The following is a 23,955-nucleotide window of genomic DNA, read 5'->3' on the forward strand; positions in this document are numbered from 1 at the left end:
TGATCAAAATTAAGGCGAGAAGACCAGAAATTATCATAGTCGCACTGTTTTGAATTCCCTCTCCTGAACAGCATAACAAGAGGAAAGTGCAAAATATTACGTCAGAGTGTTTGGACCTCCTGACTCAAAATAGGGATTGCCATCTACATCCATACCTGAATACTCTAAGGCCGACAACTTGGATGATTTCACCTTCATTCCAAGCAAGCACAAGTATTCTGAGGATATGCTAAATGTTATGAATGAGGCAAAAATCATAGCAAGCTTAATGGAAAAGGTTTTCCTTCTGGTGCCATTATATGGACCTTAACCCAAAGAAATCTGAAGTGTGGCTGTGGTCCTGGAATACCTGCTAGACCTTTTCAAATCAAGATTAGCTTACACCTCTATAAAAGTGCACGCATCAGATTTTTCAACTTAAATTCCTATGGACCTTCCTGGTATTCCATACCCCCCAGTCAAGCGGTTCCTCACTGAAGTGGGGCACCCACCTCAGGCGACCTAGAAAGAAAACTGCATAAAACTGTCCATACCTTAATATATCTCTCTGCAAGTTGGATTTACAGTCACTTGGTTCAGCTGTCCCCTGGAATACCCTTCTTTGAGACCTCCCAAGGTTTATGGTAGCTGGAGAGACTGTTCCATTCATTGAGGAACAGACTGAAGAGACAACATCAGATAAGAAAGTTATGTACCTACCCTAATAACAGATCTCTCTTATTCCATCCTTCCTCAACTTCCCTCCCACCTTCCCCAATCCATTTGATTTTCCTGTGAGTCTGGAATGACCGTATTGGTATGCTGTATGACTTAGGCATGTACTCTTCAAGCTCTAGGTCAGGAGCAGGCTATTTCTGTGATATGTTTGGTTTTATTAGAAGGGTATAACATTTTTTATTGCAGGGTATTGGCAAACATGATCTGAGGTTACTTACTAGTTACAGGGGATTATGGGTAAGTGGAGGAGCCTGAGCTTTGGATCCAAAGTCTGAGTGGCAGAAGTCGGATCCTAGATGGATTTGATAGCCCATCCATTGAGGAAACACGAAAGCAGACAACACAGCTCTATCATTAAAAGTACTGTTTTTTAGATTATTAGTGGTCAACATGCTCTCTTTTTTTCAGTGGACTTCGGGCTGTAATCGGTCTATAGGTTATTGTTTTGGTACCAGTTTTGACAGGTGAATTCTCAAGGCAGCTTTTAGTATTAAGCCCTTGTCCAGAAAGGGCAAAAATCTGACTACGGTGGCTCTGTGTGTTCATTTGGCTTAGGAAGTGGTTTGTTCAGATGTATGTGTGCATTTTCTCAATATTGTAAGAAAGATCTACTTGTAGATTCTGTCCCTTAGGAATCCATATAAGAACACGGGTCCCCTTCAGCTAACATCTAATTTCATAACAGTGAGACCAAAACATCTAAAATCCATAACTTTGAATTTCATAACATCTAACAGTACAAATCACATGAAAATAACATCCCCTCCATATATAACAACATATAATGACACCAAACTACCAGACACACTTTTTACTATGTTTCTGCTGGGGGGCTTGATACAGTGGGGTTAGGAAATTAACTTTTTTCCACTGTAGTGTGATCTTGGAGTTGCTGTATTTAATTTACGGGGGTGGGGGGATGGGTGCAGGGGGGCTTGACCCCCTGCAGAAACGTAGTAAAAAGTGTGTTTGGTAGTTTGGTGTTATTATATGTGGAAGGGGGTGGTATTTTCTTGTGATTTGTAGTGTTAGATGTTATGAAATTCGATGTTATGGGTTTTAGATGTTTTGGGTTTCAGATGTTCTGGTCTCAATGCTATGAAGTTAGATGTTATGGGTCTTAGATGTTTCAAACTAGACCCACTTGTTTTGCCTTCCATTTTTATTTCAGGAAGACCATAGATACTCAAATTCCATCTGGATCTGTTTTCCAAATTTTATAGTTAGTCTTCTGTCTTATTATTCTGCTTAACAAAGAATTCAGCATCATCTCATCCACTTTTAAGTCCTCCATCCACATCTCCCAAGCTTCAGTATGTTATTTCCTGCTCATGTTGTTGTAATGAAGCCTTAAGAATTTAAGGCTGTTGAGAAAAATGTTTTATGTTATCAATTTCATTTTTGAAATTTCTCAACTTATTAAGCTAATTCATAGAGAGAAGTAGTGATATGTTGGATACCCTTTTTGAATGAAAACTCTGTGGGTGAACTTTTAGAGAATCTCATCTTCAGCCAAAGCAGCCAGCCAAGGTAATGCAAGAAAGAGTATTATAAAAGCTGAACAATTAATATAAAGAAAGTGAAAAAGGTTTAGAATATCCCAGTAGAATATGTAACTTCTGAAGTAAGTTGATGTGGTGGAACTGAACTTTTCCTATCATAGTAGGATAATGTAGAAGAACGAGAGACTACAGATGGCCTACTTGGTGGCTGCCTTGAACAGAATTAATTAAAGTGCAATCTCAGAATGGGTATAAACAATAAAGTTATGGTTGTACGTACTGTTAACCAGAGAAATGCTAGCAATATTGCAGCCTTCAGACTGTAGTGATTTGGAGTATTGACATAAAATGGCTTCAGCAAATGTAAGGTACAGCAGCTTTGTTTTCCAGGGAAAAAATTTGTTTAAAAGTCGCTTCGCTTATTTGCCTTTTCATTCTTTTACGGTCGATCAAGACGTATTCGACAAAATTAGTCTGCGATCATGTAATAGAACCCATTTAATGTTTAATACTTAAGTAACAAACTTGGTATATTTTTGATTGTTATACCCTTACAGGTTGAATGTGCTAATTTACTGCTTTCCATAACCTTAGGCGCTACTGTCCCAACAACTGCTCCTCACATGTGTGGTAGTTTAGTTTTCAAACATAATAAACAGTGTCAGCAAATGTATTCACAAATAAAAATGTGTAACTATGTTGAAAACATATATTGTAGGACCAGATGCACAGTGTCAGTGACGTGTTCTTTAATGATAGCATGAAGATTGTGCCTTTTGTGTTGGATTGCAGAACACAGACTACTACCAGCAATGTTTACATCCTAGGTCTTCCTAATACTGCCCACAAACATCTTAAAGATTCACCAGGCTAACCCTTTGCCACAGGTGTAGCTCACTGATCCAGGCAAAGGCTACATATGCAGCCATGGAACAAATATTCATTACACGCCGGGTAGCTTCATTTTATAGGTTGGATGAATAGGACATGAATTGAAAACAGATCTGAATGTATGTGCAGTGTGTAAAATGAAAGTTAAAACCAACCCCAGGTATGGTGCTAATCCTGCAGTCTTCATTTGCTGGTGTAATGTGCTGTAAGATGTTGTGATGCAGCTATTGTCTTTTCATTTCGTGCCACAGCAATGTCCATTTATAGATGAGCTTCATAATCTGCACGTTTATATGAGAGGACCTAAATTTATGTATGCAGAATTGGTAATAGAAAGTAAATGCCAGTTTCTTAAAGCAGATTTTTAGAGAAACTATGACAGGTATACAGCTCTCTCAAGGTATCTTTAGTAAATTATTAGTGTAGCATGCATGCATGCATAGTGGTGAAACTAAAGCATCAGAGACTAAAACTGAAGACTGTTACAAGAATAGCTGTGGTGTTTTTTTTTGTGGGGGATGGTTGGGGTTAATCTGTTGTTCATTGAAACACGAAGAGGAACTCATGCAGTACATTCTGACATGCAGAGGCAGTGCCACTTCAGTTTAACAGAAGTATATTAGAAGTGGTGGACTAAGGTTGGCTGTCTCAGTGGTGGAAAGCACTGACATAACCACTTGTTTTATTTTATTTTATAGAATTACTGCATCCATAGCATTACAGTTCTATGAGAGAATGATTGTAATATTTTCATTCTTGTTTTTTAACTAACTGGTTTTCTTTTGGTTCACAGATTCTGGGATTTGGCATCCCCTGAGAGGTCATACATTGTTGCAGGAGGAGCTAATGATACACTTCATTGTCCATCTGTATCATATTTAAGCAAAATAATTGAAGGCACAGAGGTGGTCCAGGTAATGAAACCTTTCTTCATGAATTTTTAAATTTGCATTATTGAGTCATCTAAGAATTTTTAGAACCCATCCATCAAGAGTTTTACATGCTGGGCTCACTTCTGTTTAGCATCTACGTCTTGTAAGTCAAGGCTAATATTCAAGGCCTCTGGCTCACCAAGTTCACAGACGATTGCAAAGTGGAGCTGTTAATAGACTTCAGCAAGACATCAACATCTTGCAAGTGGGTTTAACACAAATACGTGACTGGTGCTAAAGCCATGGCCTAAAACACAATACCATAAAATGCATTAAAACACCATTTGGGAAACTGTCAGCTCAAGTTAATTACTCCATCGATAAAACACCCCTAAGAGTCATCTCAGTAGTAAGAGATCTGGGAACATATTTACACAGCAGTCTGGCCTTTGACTAACAGGTAGCAAAGATAATAAGAAAATCATTCTATGTTCCCTGACTTGTAGGTAAAGGTGCGGGGTCCAGGTCCAAGTAATTATAAATACCAGTCTATTCTGCCCTTATCAGACATATTATTGAATACAGTGCCTCCTTTGGCATGTATCTAACAAGACACTTGCAATAGTTGGAACACTAACAAAGGCTTCTAACCAGGAGAATTCAGGGAGTGAATACCCTGTCCTACACTGATTGCCTAAAGACTCTGTGTATTCAGTCTCCTACAGGCCGCTGAGAGGGGATCTTTGATTGTTTTACAGGGCTTCCTCAGACCCAGCCGTAATGCATCTGTTGCACATGTGCAAAATAAACAACACCAGAAACACTAGATCCAGGGATTTGAACTTCATTTCTGACGTTAACAGAATGTGCTGAAGAAACAGATATGTGTCACAAAGGATCCCTGCACTATGGAATAGGCTCACTATCCATGTAAAACAGAGTTCATCCCTGACCCTATTTAAATAAAACCTTGACAATTAGATGGGACATCATAAATTTACCCCACACACACACTGTTGATCGTAAGTGCTTCGTATGTAAAGTCTCCAGATCTTACTCTGAAGCTGAGCATGCTGTCATGCACATCACACCATGAAAGCCTTTCTTCCCATGCTTTTTTGTACCTACGTGACTAGCACTTCTTGTACTTAAGTGAGACTTGGGCTCCTGTTCATTCTTTGTTATTGATGACACACTAAATTTCCATTTTTTTGGAAAATGTTGGCAAAATACTGATTTTTTTTCATTTTTGGGAAAGCACAATTAAATTCCAGAATTTGGACTGAATACTAGAATAACACAATGTTGCATAGAGTTTAATATTTTAAGCCAGACCACTCATTTATCACAATTTGTTTATTTTCTTATATTTACTGTTTGTAAAAGTATCACTTTTCTTTATTCAGTGTTTTTTAGTTAGTTTTAATTTTTTATGTATAGGCATGCTAAAAAATTGTAAAAGGATCATGGTAATGAGAGAAAATTATATGTAGCAATCACATATATAAATGCCAGAATTTTAGCTCATGAAAATGGAATTCTATTAATTACTGTAAATCAGTATCCCTGGTTATTAATTGTTGTTTTCCATACTAATCATTTCAGTATTGGTTGAGATACTTGTAGAAAGTAGAGCTCTCAACTGTCCCTATTCTGGAGGAATATTTTTGATGTTCATCATAATGATCACTGCTGCAGTAACCCAAGTTGTATGGATTATATCCTACATAGGATATAACAACCGACAAGCTTCCAAAGCTTCAGAGCACCTTCCACTTACTCAAACCATTAGCTCGAGCTGAGCTGACTAAAAGTCAAGTTTGGGTGCCAAGCCCTACAAAGTTTTCCTGTCACTGAAGATAGCACAACTGGGTGGGCTTTTGAGGATTGACGTCGGGCTTTTGCTGTTCCATTGCTGGACAAATAAGTTCCCCTAGGGGAAAATTGTCCACATATTTTTGTTTAAACTTACTCTCCTCTTTAAAAAAGTATATTTTAAGCTGGGAATGTATGTTTTTGTTGACTGTCATGTGACAGTTTTGTTTCTTGCAGTTTAGAAGTTTGATCCGAACCTTTGGGTTACAAGATCCAACCAGATGAGATCTTGTCACCTCTCAAAGGCTCTCTAACCAGGACTCTTGACGTATTTCCTAGCAGTAATTCCCTCTCTTTCCTGAAACTACCTTAGATTTTGTTTGCTTCTTGACCAGAAGTTCACATCTATGAGGGCTCTGACTACCAGTATAAATGCGTCCCGACTTTTTTCCTTATTGGAAGACCATTTTTTTCACTTTAGTTGATATTTATCTCCCATAAAAAAGGTTGTTACAATAATAATAATAGTTTTTCTTAGTTGGTATGACAGTTTTCCTATCTTTAGTGTGGTTATTGCTGCCTTAAGATTATGTTAAGGATATCTTTTTTTCTGTAGATAGTCTGCTAAGAGTGCTAGCTCTCAAAGTTCACTTATTTAAAAAAATGCATGGCTTGTGGACACAAAATTTCGCAGCAGTGCCAACATTCACTTTGTGTGTACTGTCTGGGAGTGAGCAGCACATACAGAAGAACACTGTGAGCCTTGCTCTTCCTTCGGTGCCAGGGCATTATAGGGGTGCAGAGGCAAGTTGGTTTTAAAAGGTATGATTCCTGCCCCACCAAGTACTGCTAAGCTGTCTATAGTTCCTACATCAACTCCTTCTGTTCCTTCAGTTAAAATAGTGGACAGACCAAAATCAAATGAGAAAGAGAGAAAGAAGTCCAAGGGGAAAGAAAAGGATTCTGACAGAAAGTCAGAAAAAAAAACAGAACTTGGACCACAGATCCATCAGAACTTTTGGGTTCAGCACTGAAAATATGAAAACCTTTGGATCCATTCTGTCATGTCTCCTCTTTGGTTCTCTTTCCCTCAGAGCTTTGACATTTGATAGCTCATCTCCATTGTTAGCCTCTGAGCTGGGGAGGGTCAGAGTGAGCGACACCCTTCATTCATCCTGTTCAGGTCGGACGTCTCTTTGGTTGATTCAAATTGCTACTTTGGCTTTGCAGACATTTAAAAGCATTCTTACTTGACCGAGACAAAAAGTGTCTTCCATATGCTTGGCTCCATCCCAATCCTTGCCGGACACTGCATCTGACTCAACATATCTAATGTGAGAGGGACAGTCAGTTTCATTCCATCTCGGGGGCACTTAACACACACAGTCTTATTCTGATCCTTCTCCAGATTTCCAGTGAGACAGAGACCTAGGAAGCAGATGTGTAAGAGAAAACATCTAGACTCTTCTCTGGAGTCAGAAAAGAGACAGACTTTGATGATGTAGAAAGGTCTTCATGAACCCCTCTGAAAGATTTCACCTTTGGTGACAGTCTGAAATTTCTGAAGCAGAGAGGGTAGTCGGTCCATTGATAATACTCCTACCTAAGGAGTCTGTGTTCCTTGAGACTTTTGAAACGGTCTCTTTTACCTCTTGGGTTGTACCACCTGCATATTCACTCATATCCAGTAGTGCAGCACGCATGGAAGGATCTTGATATGGCAGAGCAAGTTTCAAAGAAATAAGATAAAATCTTAGTTGCATCAAAGGAAAAAAACACACTGGAGCAAGGGTCCCAAACCAATAGATGCCATGGTTGTGATGGCAGACACTAAGAAGAAACTCTCAGAAGTGAGTACATCTGTCCATCCTCTTAACAGGGGAGTAGATGGCTTTGGACAGATTCCAGAAACAGACTTTTGCATAAATGACTTTTGCCCTTAAAGCACTGGACTACCTTGCCCATATGATTTTTGGTTCTTCAAGTTTTTTTTACTGGTGTTGATACAAAGAAACAGCCTCCAGAGATTTTTCAATTCAATTGCATTTGACTTCTTCAACCTCCTACAGCTATTCTAATGGTGAGTGTAGTGCTTTGGTCTTGTACTTAGTTTGGCTAACCCCAACCCCCCCGCCCAAAAAGCGAGATGGTCAACCATCAGGTACAACCTGCAATTGGGAGTTACCACTAATGTCCTTCAATTCCCATGTTGCAGTATTCATCACATATGGGTTTACTCCTCTTGCTACCCGAACATCCGGCCAGTATACAAAAGTTTTCAGTTATTGTACGGTGCGTGGGATGTCTTACGTGGCCAGTGGTATGTGGGCCATAAAAGTGATGTCTGTACTCACCGGCCCTTAGAACTTCTCAGCTGCCAGTCGAATGTTAGGTGTCATGGATTTCGAGAAATCAGATAAGTGCCTCGTTGGGGAAACTTTCAGTCATTTTATTTAATTTAATGCCTGTTCATGTCATCCAGAAAGGGCAAGTGTAAGTGCGACCATCAGATACCTCACAAGGGCACACATGATCAGTGGCTCTTTTGTTTAGGTCGGTCGTACGACTGCAAGGCCTGCTCCATTTGTCAGGTGTTTGTGCCCATAACTTTGCACAGCCATCTGTAATGTGCCCAACCTGTATCTAGAATATCAACGACTAAAACAAATAGCCTTAGGTATGGAAGATTCTGCCAACGTACCTGCTGAACTGCTGAAAAAGAAAGCCAAGACTATCAGGCCTACCACTACCGCTGCACCTCTTGTGTCCAATCCTCAGCCTTTGGTCATCGGCCTGGTGGAGGATTTGGGCTCCGCCACCTCAGATATAGTGGGTACCTCCACAGAAGCTGCACAATCCTGCACAGAGGACGTATCTGTAGAGACTTTTCCAACATCGGTTTCCAAGACCGGGGGAGGGGGACCATCAATTCCAGTAGGTCCTTTTGATCCCTTTATTACCGTCACCTGATTCCAGGCCTTTCTCCCTTCAGGCGCCCACCAAGCCTCTCAAGAGGAAGGAAAAAAGGAAGCACATCTCACCTTCTCCTAAAAGCATGCCTGACTGTCAGGCCTTCAGCCAAAGTTTGTTTAATGCTTTCATGGCCTTACAGCCTACCTGTACAGGGACTTCTACAATCCCTCCTCCTTTTCTGAGCCCAAGACCTCAAACATCAGACCCATCCATGAGGGAAGAGGAGGATTTTTCTGATTCTTCGTCTGAAGAATCACTGTCCTATACCTCTCAGCTTTCTTCTCCCTTGGGGTATGGCTCCCCAGAGGAAGAATCCGTTGACCCTAACTCCCCAGCTGAGGATTTGATCTTTGGGGAAACCATTACCAAGATGAAAGAACATTTTAAGTGGGAATCCTCTGAAATGACTGAGGTTCAAAAAATATATTATGACCTCATTCAGATGGATTCCCCAACCCGTACTGCTGTCCTTCCTATACTGCTGCCTTCCTGGATGCCTTCTCTTCAGCATCCTTGAGCCCTGATTCACAACCCCTGTTCCACTCAGACCCCATACATTTTATAAAGTCCCTGAAACTGCTAAGTATCTTGTTAAGTGTCCTCCAGCAGACCCTGCCACCATTTCCATCTCCATGGATAAGGCATCTAAACTACTACCCTCCACCACCATTCCCCCTGCTGACAAAGACAGCAAAACCATGGAATGTCATGGTAAGAAAATTTACACCTCTGCTACTCTAGCCTTCAGGGCTACTAACTACCAGACACACATGACTAACTATGCCTTATCCCTTCTGGAGAAAGCTTCCAAAGAATTGTCTGATACACGAGATTTTGCTGCCAAAGCTTCATTATCTTCCCTTCTGGCTCTCACCTCCCAGGTTACCAGGCACTCTATAAAGTGCAGTTATGATGCTGCTGAAGCCTCTGCAAGGTCAGCAGCATCAGCATCTGCTTTGGGAAGATATTCCTGGCTATGCCTCCAGCCTCTTCCAGTTGACTTTATGGCAAAGCTGATTGATGCCCCTCTGGACAACATAGCTTTGTGTGGTATAAAAGTGACTGATTTATTTAAGTCACTACAGAAAAAGGGGAAAGAGATGCAGGATTTAAAACACCTGCTAGTCTTTCTGTCCCAAAATTTCAAATAAATTACCCAGCTAAAACTCAGTTTATTAGAAATCACTGTTGGCCTGCTGCTTTCACAAGGTCTAGAAAAACAACCCGGAAACAACCCCATCCTGCTAGAGCTTCCCCCTCCTCTAGCCTGAGGCCGCCCTTTCAAGACAGGACAAGTAGTATCTGATTGAATGCCAACCTTGAAACCCCCACCCCCTTTTTCTCTCCCTCTGTCGGTTCATCTCTCTCACTGTCTTCCTGTGTGGATGTCCATCACCCCAGACAAATGGGTCCTTTCTATCATTCAAAATGGGTACTTTATGACCTGGCTTATGCCCCCAAAGCGAGCGAGTATCCCACAACCTCCAAAACAGCAGCTACACTTATTGCAGCCAGTACTAGAAACCCTGCTGGCTCAAAGCACCATCTAAACAGTGCCACTGGCTGCAAAAGGGAGACATTTCTACTCCAGGATTTTCCTAGTCCCAAGAAAAGACGGTCCTTGGAGACCAATCCTAGATCTCTCGCTCCTCAACCTCTTCCTTCTGGTTCCTACTTTCAGGATGTTGATCTTACCAACTCTTTTCCACTCTTGCTTCCCCAAGGGTTCATGTCCACCTTAGATATAAAGGATGCCTACCTTCACATCCCCATAAGGCCCATTTTCAGGAAATACCTGAGGTTCTCAGTGGGCCCTTCTCACTTTCAGTTCTCTGCCTTGCCCTTTGGGCTTTCCACTGCACCTAGGGTATTCACCAAATGTCTGGCTTCAGTTATTGTCTTTTGGAGGACAAAAGGAATCCAGATATTCCCTTATCTGGACAATGTGCTTGTACAGGCAGACTGCAAGGAGACCCTCCTGCAACACATACTTCTTGCCATTTCTCTTCTACAGTCTCTGGGATTTCAGATCAACTTCCCAAAATCCCTCCTGGAACGTTCTCAAGACATTGTCTTCTTGGGGTGCAGGATTCATGCAGACATCATGAAAGCCTACCCCCCCAAAAGGTGGAATGCTTGACAGAACACCTACTTCTGGTCCTTCACACAACAGAATTGACAACAAGGCAGTATGTCAGGATCCTGGGCTACATTGCAGCCACTATCCCTATGTTACCATTAGCAAGACTCCATATGAGCAAGTTGCAATGGTACCCAAGGTCAGTCTGGACCCAGCACTCACACCCCTTGGAGTACAGGGTTCCCCTCCTGCCCTGCCTAAAACTAGAAATCCGGTGGTGGTTGAAGCAAGTGAACCTCAGTCCAGGTCTTCCCCACCAACCACCCCAACCCAAACAGATCATGCACACAGATGCCTCAGACTTGGGCTGGGGAGCAACTCTGGGCCATCTGAAAGTGCAAGGGCTGTAGCCAGAGCCACACAAAAAAGATCACATAAATGTTCGAGAAATGAGGGCAATTCTCCTGGCACTTTGAACCTTCCAACCCTATCTATAACAGGGACCACTAAAGATCTTTATAGGCAGTACCATAGTGCTGTGGTATCTCAACAAACGGGGGGGGGGACCTAATCTTACTTGTTTTGCAGACTAGCTCTCCTAATGTGGGAACTGGCCACCTCCCAGGGAGTTACCCTGCAGGCGGTCTACATTCCTTCACTACAGAACTCCCAGACAGAATCCCTCAGCAGATCCATCACAAACAACCTTAAATGGATGCTACAGGGATGTCTTCCTGGATGTGGTCCACCTGTGGGTTACACCTCAAATAGACCTATTTGTTTCCTCCATCAACAGGCAACTTCCTTTTGCACCAGGCTCCCACACCCTCAGGCAATGGCAACAGTCTCTTGGATGGGGAAGTTTCTCTATGCATTTCCCCCCCTTCCCACTCGTACAGAAGGCCCTGCTGAAGATCCAGCAAGACAGACCAAAAATCTTATTGCTGACTCCCTATTAGCCAAGACAGCATTGGTTCTCCCTACTACTACAACTATCCAAGGGCAATCACTACAAGTTACCCCTCAGAGTGGACCTTCTCACACAGCACAAGGGATCCCAAATACACCCACAGTGGCAGTTGCTGCACCTCACCCTTTGGCTGATAGGATTCTGATCCCCTTCAGACACCTTTACAATGAGGATGTGCTCACTGTCCTGCAGGAGGCTAGAAAACCGAATACGAGAAAATCTTACCTTTCAAAGTGGAAGAGATTTTCTATATGGTGTCTCAAAAGACAAATTGGACCCAGTTGCAAGCGAGATCCCTCTAGTTCTGTCCTAGCTGTGTGAACTACTGCAGACAGGATTGGCCTACTCTTCCATTAAAGCACACTTGTCGGCCATTTCAGCATGCCTTTCGCTGGAGCCCCCCTAGTTTCCAGACTACCAGCCAAATTATTCCTTAAAGCGGTCATTCATCTGAGATCCCCCAGGAAGCCATCTCCACTCCCGTGGGACCTCAACTATGTTTTGGAAACCTTATGCTTCCTCCATTCGAGCCAACAGACAATACTTCCCTAAAACACTGTACATGGAAAACTGTACTACTCGTGGCCTTGACCTCAGCCAGAAGAGCTACAAGCCGTCATGGCTACTCCACCGTTCCTGGTATTCCACACTAACAGGGCTACTCTTAGAACTAACCCTTCCTTTCTGCCCAAGATGGTGAATGACCTTTCCTTAAATCAAGCCATCCATCTTCCAATCTTCTTCCCTAACCCACAGGGGGACAGTGAAAGAGTACTCATTTCCCTGGATGTGCACAGACAACTCAGATTTTATCTGCACAAAACCAAGTCCATCAGACAGGCCAATCAACTCTTTGTCTCCTTCCATCCCAGGGCCCTAGGGAAGGCAGTAAACAAACAAACCATTTCAAACTGGATTTCCAAAGCTATCACCTTCTGCTACACATTCCACAGGAAATCCCTGCAGGGTACTGTTAAAGCACACTCCACCAGAGCTTTGGCCTCCTGAGGAGCCTTCTTCAGGGGTTTGGATACCTCTGCCATTCTTGAAGCAGCCAATTGGTCATCAGTGCACACCTTCACCAAACACTATAAGCTAGACTGTATTCCAAGAGCCATGGTGGATTTTGCCAGGGCTATCCTCATGGATTCCTGGGAACTGCCTGTAGACCACCATTACCTTCCTCACAGTGAGCTTTGGCACTCACCCATATGTGATGAATTCTGCAACATGGGAATAGAAAGACATAGAAACATTGAGTAAAATCTTACCATAACCATAGATGTTCTTCTCTTCCATGTTGCAGTATTCCTTCCCAGCCTCCTTGCCCTCTTGTTATGCTGCATTACCATTTCTGGAAGGCACAGGACTAGCATGTTCCCTTGTTAGGACTGGTTCCATCTGGGGCTTACAGTTTTGAGATCCAGTGCGTGTAGATGTCACTTTTATGGCCCATGTAACACTAGCCACATCAGACATCCCATGCACAGTACAATGACTAAAAACTTTTGTATACTGATTGGACATTCGGGTAGCAAGAGGAGTAAAGCCATATGTGATGGTTACTGCAACATAGAAGGGAGAAGCATCTATGGTTATGGTAACATTTTGCACAATTTTATCAGTTTTGCAGTTTATGTAAATTCATGCGGCAAAAGAATATAAAGTAAAAGTCCACTATCTTGTTATAGTTGCCAAGATTAGTAAATTGCATTCACCACGAGAGAAATGAGTGACTGCTGCTCGCATCTTCAGCCCTAACCTTCATTTGTAGCAATTCAATGTAAAATTATCTATTCATTGTATTCATTTGAATCACAGTTGCAGTAATAACATTTAGGAATTCAGTCACAGGTGGACTCCATTGTCCAGAGGTCTGTACCCTCCCCTCCCCTCCCCTCCTCCAGGCTAGCTCCTCTTCCCAGGGATACCACCATGCTTCACATATAAAGAGAACCCAATCCATGTCATCTTCAGTTTTTTCTTGTTCAGATGGCAGATGTGCTTTTGGTGTTCTAATTTGTTATGAGTTTTAGCTACAAATTGTGGAGCTTCTGGATAGATAAACATCCCACTGGAGAAAAGCTATGTTTTTTTCACTTCTCTTCTTTGCTTGAATGTATAAAATTTGTCTGTTTTTTTTTTTTTTTTTGGGGGGGGGGGTGGAGGCTTGCTGTGTATGTAAGCTTATGCCCTAGGAGTGATATGTATTCCCCGAGAAGGAAGGAAAATGCAAGTGTGGTCTTTAGATTCTTTACAAAGGTTTCTATATTCAATGCCTTCTTTACGGCCTACCCAGGATGTACTGTTCAGCATTGCCTGCTTAAGGGTTAACAGAAAAAAGTCTTTAGTAGGACAGAGATGGATATTTAGTGCTTATGTTGGCCAGAGGAAGCTGGACTCTATTTCCTGGTCTGTTGCCACATTGGATTACCTGCAGTCATCATGTAGTTTAAGCTTCCCTAAAAAGTGCATAAAAAATGCAGAAAGAAGCAGGTCATTTTTGAGAAGGAAAGTAAGTGGTAATGGCATCACTGTCCCAGCTTATTCCTCTAGCCCTGATGGTGTTGGCCCTGTGGAGGGGCTCTTGCTGCCCCTAGCCGCAACACGTTACTGCTGTGGCCTCTGGCATTGCCCCTTAAGATACTGCTTTAGAGGCTGGTGTGCCATCAGTAGAGAGTACCCTCTCCCAAGCCAAATTACCTGTTCCCATAGTCTGTCTTTTCTTCAAGAGGACACCTTCCTGTCTTCAACAGATTCCAACTAGGATTAAAGGACATCTGGCCCTTTTCATAGAAAAATGAAAAGACATTACAAAAGACAAATGGGTGCTGAAATTATTTCCCAGGGATACAGGTAGGAGTGTCTGTCTGGTCCACATTTCCAAGGAATGCCTCTTTTGCTGAGAGACCAAAGACATCTGGTGCCACTGCTGCAACATGAAGCAATAGAGGAGTTTCTTAGGGAGAAGAAGGCATGGGATGTTAATCAAAGTTTTTCTAGTGCCAAGAAAAGAGGGATCCTGGACATCTCTCCACAGTCTTTCAAATCTAAACAATTTCCTAAAGATTCAAGATTTCAGAATGCTTAATTTGAATGTCCTGCTTCCCCTTCTATTCCCTGATGGTGATGAATCTGAAGAATACCTGCCTATGCAGATCCATATGTGACTGCCTAATTCCAGACCAGACTTGGGAAGGAGCTACAGAGGGCATTAAAGTACACATGGAACTGTTTAGAGGACATGGAATTCTGTTTGAAGCTCACCACATCCAATCTGAACCCTCAAGGACATTAGTGTTCCTGTAAAGTAACTTCTGGATTATCAACAGCAGAAGATTTTTCTTCTCCAAGACAAAGTAAACTTTATTACCATGTTTTTCTTATACATTGCCAGAAAGAATTACATTACATCAAGGTGATCACTGAGCATCTTGTAATACATGACATCCATTATCCTCATGATACAGCTAGTAAGACTGTACATGAAGCATGTTTTGCATTAGGAGGTTTTGGCAGCAGTGCAGTAAATAGCTGCAGGAGACTTGTCTCCTTGCTTCATTGTATACACTAAGAGGTCATGGGGGTGGAAACACCAGCTGTAGAGCAGTGTGGGAGTTCCTTTGAGTGAGGCTTCTAAGACTCAAACATTAATCACTGATGCCTCAGATGTGGCATTGGGAACCTGTTGACAGACTGAAGGTCCAGTTTGGAGCAAGGGTGAAATCAAAAAGTGCATCAACTTCAGAGAAATAATGACCGATATCTTGGGCTTTCAGGTGTAGGGACTTTCCATCCAGTGTAGGGACTTTGGGTTCTACACTTGATAACAGGAAACACAACAGTGAAGTAGGTGGTGGGAGCCATTCATAGCATCTTTGCAGGCTGACCATGCAAGTGAGGGATGTAGCTTTTGTGTGTGAAATGATCCTGAGAGGTTCATACATTCCATCTCATCAGAGTGATCCTGTTGATCAACTAAGAAGGTCACGGCATTGCAGTTGCAGACCCTCACAAATGGATACTGGAAAGAACCACCTTTGTAAATTATGCCCATGGGTGGTGTGTACTGAAAATTCACTTTTTACTTCTTTAGTCAGCAAGCAGCCGAGGAAGTTCTGCTTAAGCGTACCTTGCAAGGAGGCTTGTACAGTGGATGATTTCTCTTTCTAGTGGACTGGTCTATTGCTTTAAAATTATCCTCCAGTTTCTCCTCATCTGAGAGTTATTCAAAAAAAAAAGTGACGAAAAAACAAAAATGCTATTAATAGTATATTTTGGCTAAGGCTGCATTGTCTTATCCTGCTGATGCAGATGTCAGTGAAAGTCTGGTCATTCTTTCTCAGCATGTGCAACGTCTGGCCTAACCAAAAGCATCCTTCCTGTACTCAGACCGCCAAACTGACAGCCTGGTTGATCTGGCCTTGTTACCCTTTGATTACTGTTCTCAGAGGACATGATAAAAAATTTTTGATGTAGTTTTAGAAGGCTTTACACAAGGGAGTCTTGCTTGCCTAAATGGAAAAGGTTCTCCCATTTGGTGCCAGAAGAATTAGGTGCTTGATATGGCAATGATGCCCTTGATTCTGCAATATTTTCACATCTGTTTTTCATCAGGGTTAGCCTGTTCCACAGTGAAGGTGTAGTTATTTGCCATCCCGGCCTGCCTGCCAGTGACTGCCATTGGCCTTACTACTACTAGCAGATCAATTTAATCAGTTTTTCAAATGAGCTATTTTCCTAGGACCCCTTTGAAGAGAAGTGTCTCCACTTGAAACTTAGTTTGGACTGGAAAAACTGATTCCAGATGCTTTTTAATCAGTTGCTACTACCACTGAAATACCTAACCTGGAAAGCTACATTGACAGTGGCCATGACATCCTCCAGAAAGATTTCTGAACCCCATGCCATTAGGTGCAAGAAGCCTTTTTTAGGTAGTCCATAGGGGCAGAATCAGTTGCATATAAACTCTTTGTCAATTCATTTTATTTTATTTCCATTTGTTTACTGGGATAGGTTGGCCGAGCCTATTTTCAAGTCCCATTTTCAGTAGCAGCCCTTGTAAAAAAGCTTCATACACGTAAAACATTTAAAGACGGAAATGTGATTCATATATCTCAGTACAAGTTAGAACTGAATTGAAGTGAACAAAATGAACTGCTGTTTATGTAAATGTACAATATTTCTGCAAAAGTAACTTAATGCCTAAAGACATTACAGACTTGACTTTAAACTAACATTTCCAGTGTCCATATTCTTTCCTAATCCCAATAGTAGAAGGGAAAGGATCTTGCAGTCCTGGACTGTTTACAGAAAGTTGAGATGCTGTCTGCATAGAACTACGTACTTGAGGAAAACTGAGCAACTTTTTGTTTCTTTTGCTTTCAACAAAGAAGACAATCCAGTCTCTAAACAATCCATTTCTAAATGATTCGCTCATTGTATTACTTTCTTTCACTCTGCCCATAGAAAGACCCTGCAAGGACAATTCAGGCCTCTGTCTGCCAGGGCTACAGCTGCTGCAACAGTTTTCATCAGAGGCTTGGATGCATAGGCCATCCTGGAAGCAGGTACTTGGTCTTCTTATCTCACCTGCTCTGAACTTGGAGCATGGCGGGCTTTTGCTGCTGCTTTTCTTCAGGGTTTCCTGCATCCTGCCTGACATAAATAGCCAACCACCCAGAAAGGTAGTTGAGCTTTGAGAATATTTCCAAATGTTATTAGTGCAACAACAGTATACACAAAGAATGTAAGGAGAGTACTTCAACAGTAGATATTCAAGTAAGATCAGTGTTGCTGTAAAGTTTCCCCTCCTCCACCCCCTCCTACGCATTTGGGGACATATGTGTATATGCATTCTGTATTGATGCCATTCATTTTTGATAGCTCTGAGGAGGTTAAGAGCAGAGTTCTTCCCAATAATAATTTTTATAAATAAGATTGTCTTTGTTAACATTCACTACTTCTAGTACAGGTAGTTTAGACTTTGATTATCATTTTATATTAATTGCTTTTTTGTCAGCCACCATAATCTGCAAGGCCTTGCTATGTTTAGGCAATTCCAATTCTGTATCATAGCTCAAAAATAATTTCCTTAGTTATACCAATTTGCTCACCCACTATTTCTGATAAAGTAGTCTGCAGGGAATTTTTTAAATCTATCAACTCATTACACTCCCAAAAATATGTTCCCAATTACCTCTTTCTTCCCTATCACACCTCCAACATTTGCTATCTACCTGAGGAAAAATTCTTTGTGGAGTCTACTTGGGGTATAAAAATACCTATGTAAACACTTCCAAGCAAAGATTCTAAATCTTCTACACTTTGGTGCATATTTGGGAGTCATACATATATTCCACCAATTCTTTCTTTGTGAATTCTTTATCCAGTTTCTCTTCCCAATCCTTTTAACCTCCTCTAATTGATTCCTATAATTATGCAATATTTTATATGCTGTACTAATTATTTATTTTTTAACAGCAGCTTCTGTTTCTAGATTCTACCAAAAACTCAACCAGTGTTGGTCTTTCATTTAGGATCCTCCCATTTCTTTCTCTTTGCCTATACTCTGATATCAATTCTTGATAGAGAAGGCAGTCTCTAACCTACAGTCCAAATGAATATAATATATGTTTGCATTCCTGTTGAGGTTAGTGTTGCAGTAACAGAGAAGGAGAGTTGTAATACTATGTTTTGGGCAGAGGTCATGTTGAGTATTGAAGAGAAGTTTGTTATCATTGAGATATTTTAGGAGTTGTGAAAGGATACACTTTGCAGGACTTTTGTTAGTGGGGATAAGACTGCTATGGATCTATAGTTGGTAGACTCTGTAGAAGTATAATGAAATACTTTTCCAGTGATCTGTGGCAAAGTTTTCTTTGCTAGAGTGGTTTATAATGATGGAGATTGGGCAAGCCAATGTGCCTGGTGTTGTTTTAATATGTTCCACTGTTAGGTTGTCAGCAGGTAAGGTTGTGTTTTAGATTGAGAAGATGTTTTTTAATAGGTGAGATTGGGGCAGGCTGAAAGTTGAACAATACTGAAAGGCGTTCTAGTTTTCCTGGGACTGAGAAGGAGGTAGATTAGTTTTCTTTGAGAAGTGAAAGAACTGTTTGTATGAAGTGGTAGTTAAATTGAATAGTGATACTATCAGTGTTATTACTTGCTGCTGGTGAAGTTGCACTGGTGATGCCAGGATGTAGAAGTTTATGTATGGAGCACCAGAATAGTTTGTGATTTGTTTGGTATTTGTGCTGGAGGATGGCATAATATGATTGTTTGTTTGATCTAATTTGTTTCTTGGTTAGGTTTCTAACATGTCTGAGTTCTTTTTAAAGTGCTTTGTGTTTTGAATTTAGACCAAATTTTCCAGGCATTCTTTCTCTCTAGATTGAATTGATTTATTTATTTTGTCAGACATGGAGCTTGGTTTGATTTTACTCTTTTTGCTCCAACTGGGGCATAGTCATTTAGACTATTTAGAAATGTGATATTGGATTATAATGCTGCATCATCAAGAGGTGCCATATGGCTTTTAGTAAATTCCAGTTGCTGAAGTGTATTAGGCTAATGACAAAACTTTCTTTCTTGAATGTGGAAAGACTTTATACTTGGCTGCACACTACTTGCTAGTCTGTAGTACTTATTTGTCTCTGTGCAGAAGTAATGAGGTGGTCACTTATAGTACCAGCTAAGCAATGAGAGCCTCTTGCATTATTTGGTTTGGTAGTTAGAATCCAGTCTACTATAGGTTGTCTTTTGCTACTTTTGTTTAACCTTCTAGGGATATTAATAAGCTAGGTGAAACCATGCAAGTTAATTGAGTAGTTCTACGCTGTTAAATATGAGGATGTTGAGGGGGTAAAGGGTCAACTCTAATGTATATGATCACAATACCACCCACTGTTTTATTTTTCCTATCCATTCTGAGGACATTATGGCCTGGAGTTGAATTTCTTTATCCTTTATTTCCTGGTGCCATTTCTGTTGCAACAGGTATATCTGGGGAGTAGAAGGCAATACATGCATGGATGTCTTATTTGTTGCAGATACTTCAGAGGTTTATATTAAAAATGAGTATGCTAGTTCATTTATTGGTGGAAGTCGGCGGAAAGGTAGCATCTGCCTCTGATGAGGTGTCTATACAATTTGGCAGGTATATTGGGCCTCAATGTCTCTACTAAGTTTCATGGACGATGTGAAGTGAGGATTGGAAGACAGACATCTACATTTATATTTGTACTTTCAAGGCTAATTTTAGAATTGTGGCATTGTATCAGAGGTATTTACAAGTTAAGAGGTGAGAGAAAATATTTTCACATAGCTAGAAAGCTACAAACGTATGTAGAGAAGATAGAATGAAGTATTGTATTTTGGGTTGTGGGAGCAGCACAGTCTGAACAGTAGAATTATGTTAAGCATAAAAGTAGGCTTGTAAGTAAAACAAAATATCCAGGCAGTAAGCCTTGTATGGAGTGAAGTTTAGCTAGAAGAGAAGTACTGTGTATTTTTTGGAGGGGGGTAAGAGTTGATATCAGTGGAGGTCTGTGAATTTGGATTTATGTAGTTCAGATTTTTTTCAATGACTGACTTTGTTGGGAACTAGGAGTAATGACAGGATGTGAGATTTTATGAGCTAGATCTGTGATTGGTAGTTGATTTACTGTGGATGGATTTATGTGTGCTTAATTGTAAGGGGGTTGGGTGAGAAATGGGGGTAAAGTAGTAGAGCAAAGTGAGCCTAAGCATAGTAAGAGTGAAGTGAAGAGCTCACCCACTCTAGGTGATGTGTTTTGTTTATGGAACAATCTGTATTGTTGGCCAAAGACACTAGTATGTGTTTCTTTACCCAAGTAGAAATAAGAGCAAAAATAGGGTATAAGAGAAAAATTATAGTTCAGTAGGCAGAAAGAGAGAGTGCTCATCTGTGTGTTTGACAGGTATTTAAGTAAATGTGGAAACAGTGCTATACAAGCAAAAGTGACTGTATGTGTGTACATGAGATAAAGGTTTACGGAATGGAGACTTATAGCAGGGAGTTAGCTTGTCTTTATAGGGAGAGTATTATTTCTCAGTTTTGATTACCAGCTATGTGTTGAAGATTTAGGTCTGTTTGTTATTTCCAGTTGTAGGGAGGGAACTTGGTTTTGAAGTGAATAAAGTATGCTTTCACAATGTTCACTTCATCTTACACTGCAAATAAAATACTTTTGTAAGATTTTCTAACAGTGGGCCATCCCCAGTATGTACTACATGGTACCATTCACATACATAGCCCCTGTTTCATAGTCTGTGCTATTTACTTTTTACAATTATGGCATACTATACTACTTAAAGTTGTGATTTGCCTGTACTAATCTGGCATCACACAGACTTGCTGCTGTTGACTGTGTACTACTCTGGCATCACACAGACTTGCTGCTGTTGACTGTGTAATAATTTCTGTGTTCAAACAGTTGGGAAATTCCACGTGTTAGCTAAGAGCACTCAGTGGGAGTTGAGCAGGGGGCCAAGCACTACAAAAAGTTTTGACTGTCCATAGTATTCTGGCATTACAGTGGCTTGGTAGTTTTTATTGGGAAGTAGTCTGTGTGCTTATACTGTTCAGAAATGCTACATGTCAGTTAATGACAGTCATTGAGGTTTAAGCAGGGGGCAGACTTACACAGAGGATGCCACTCCTCAGAGCACAAAGACATGATTACATCTGAACTTTGTCATGACATCAATATTTTACACCAGCTCTGTGGCATAGAAGGATAAAGCCCTGGCTAGGACCTAGACAGCCAAACTTAGACTATCACCTCTGGCACTTTTTAATGCCACTGCAAGAAAAGATGAAAAATGAAGAGGCTACATCCACTTGTCTATTCCAAGAGGGAGGATGTGGGGAGACATATTGGAGATACTTGGACGTGCCACTGACACTGGTGGTGACATCATTGCCATGCTACTGTCTTGATATTTTAGTACAGGGAGAGACAAACACTTGAAGGCTGCATCATTACATTGGTGGGGTCCCTTCTCTTGTGGCTGTGCTGCACTCACACCTCTCATGATGTCAGTGCAGTACATAATTGGAAGATAGAGCTCAAACAAAAAAAGCCCACTACAAATTGCAGTATAATAGCTCCTCGCCTGTCCCCATCCCACTCAGGTTTGCACAATGAGCAGAACCTTGTAAAACCTAGATATGGGGTATGGAAAACACCCCATATGTAGGGTTGTTCTAGAAAGGGACACCTTCCCAATATAGATCACATGGGTACCTCTGAAGACAGAAATATAGGGAAGCTGGCTCTAGAGAAGCTTAAAGTCAGTGGCAGCAATGAGAATAATAGAGAAAAAAAATCAATATTTTTCTACCAAAAAAAAGTAGAAATTCTGTTTTTGAGTCAGTGTGACTTCTTTTTGCAAGAGAACAGCTCAGAGCTTTAAGGGTTATGTCCTGTTGTATACTGATGCCTCCCACTACAAAGCTTTATGTAACAAATTCTGAGGAAGCCTTTGTCTCCTAAAAACTTGTAAACAGAAGTAAATGCTGTCTTAGAGTACTGCTGGTTCTTCTGAATATAGTAAAATAAAGACTTTTATGTGACTAGGACAGTTGTGCAGCCTGGACCGTACCATGCTATTTTACTGTACTGTTCATTTACAGATAATGATTACAGATGCCATGAGGTTTGCCTGAATAGTTTGTCATCTTTCCTGGAATAATATGGGGTATGTTTTTTAGAGGCATGTTTGTACATCAGCAGACAAGAAATAAGTGCAATGATCCTAGTCTTCCATCAACAAAAACTAAGTACATGTTGTGGCTGTAATGTTAAGTGGATTTTATACATCTACTACTGTGCAACATTTATGTTAACACAGATACTATAGCTGTCATGCATTTCATTATTTAGTAATGGTGAGTTTACTTTTACCATCAACTGTTCTTTTGAGAATTGGCATGAGATCACAGGGTTGCATTTCAAACAATACACTTTCAATGGCAAAAAAAACAGTAGCAGATTCATTGAGCAAATGTCTAGTCTTCATACATAAATAAACAGATATGTCATTTTACTTTTCATAGCCATGGAGAATCCGTTAGGCCGTATTTTTTTTTTTGCCCCAACTTGGAATGTCAATAACTCCAAATCCTGTTCTTAAGGCCCATGTTCAGCAACATGGATGATGATTTATTTCACAAGATTTGCTTGTAAACCCAAAAATTACTTACATTTTATTGTAATAGTCCCCTGGTAACCAAGGCAGCCATGGTTCCTGTGTGTTTGTGTGTGTGTGTGTGTGTGTGTATCTGTACACACATATATATATATATATATATATATATATATATATATATATATATGTATATATATATATATATATATATATATATGTGTATATATATATATATATATATATATATATATATAGATTATATGTATGTATCTATATCTCTCTCTCTCTTTAGCTTTGTACGTCTACTGAGTCATTTAGTACTGTGAACCTGACCAATCTTTCATGGAAGACACTTGCTGGAAAATCTGATTTCTATTCGGATTTTTTTATGATATCTAAGCTTTAGCATGTTGTTGTGTCTTTCAGCTTTTCCCGGTTAGGGGTCGCCACAGCGGAACTCCGGTCCACTAATGATTGGCAGTAGATTTTTACGTCCGGAGTTGCCAGCCCTGACGCACAACCTTCAACGAATGTACGCCCATTCACGCATGTCTCCACACAGAAGGCATTCCAGCTGAGAATCGAACAGGACGTCTTACTGTGAGGCGACAACGCTACCGCAGCACCACCACCACCGTAAACCTTATGAAATCTTCTGGAAAACTGTGTGCGTTAGTGCCTATCTTTTATGTCTAAAGCAGCTGTATCAGTCCATACATTTGCCATTCGTATAAAAAGAAAACACCATACATTGATGCAGAATTATTACTCAGTCAGAATCATAGAGCTCAGAAAATGTAACTAATCGTTTGTCTTATTTATGCAGGATAAGAATGGCCTTAATTTCAAGTACTTTGTTCATTGTATCCATTTTATGATGAATACCATAACACACTGACTTGCATGTTTGACATTTAGCTACTACAATTGTATTTCTCAAAGAAATGGTTCAGTACAGCA

General features: G+C 40.7%; 1 protein-coding gene across 5 annotated transcripts in view; it reads left to right on the forward strand.

Moving 5' to 3' along the window:
* The window catches only part of PIK3R4 (phosphoinositide-3-kinase regulatory subunit 4), a 1,126,702-nt gene that overhangs the window by 1,028,418 nt on the left and 74,329 nt on the right, over positions 1-23,955 (forward strand). For all 5 annotated transcript variants that reach the window (XM_044066738.1, XM_044066737.1, XM_044066739.1 and 2 more), the window contains exon 19: positions 3,904-4,024. In XM_044066738.1, coding sequence (XP_043922673.1) covers positions 3,904-4,024 — 121 coding nt within the window. The remainder of the gene's footprint in view (positions 1-3,903; positions 4,025-23,955) is intronic.

This window comes from Protopterus annectens, chromosome 3.part1 (genome assembly GCF_019279795.1).
Source record: "Protopterus annectens isolate FY-2018-M chromosome 3.part1, PAN1.0, whole genome shotgun sequence".
Lineage (NCBI taxonomy): Eukaryota > Metazoa > Chordata > Ceratodontiformes > Protopteridae > Protopterus > Protopterus annectens.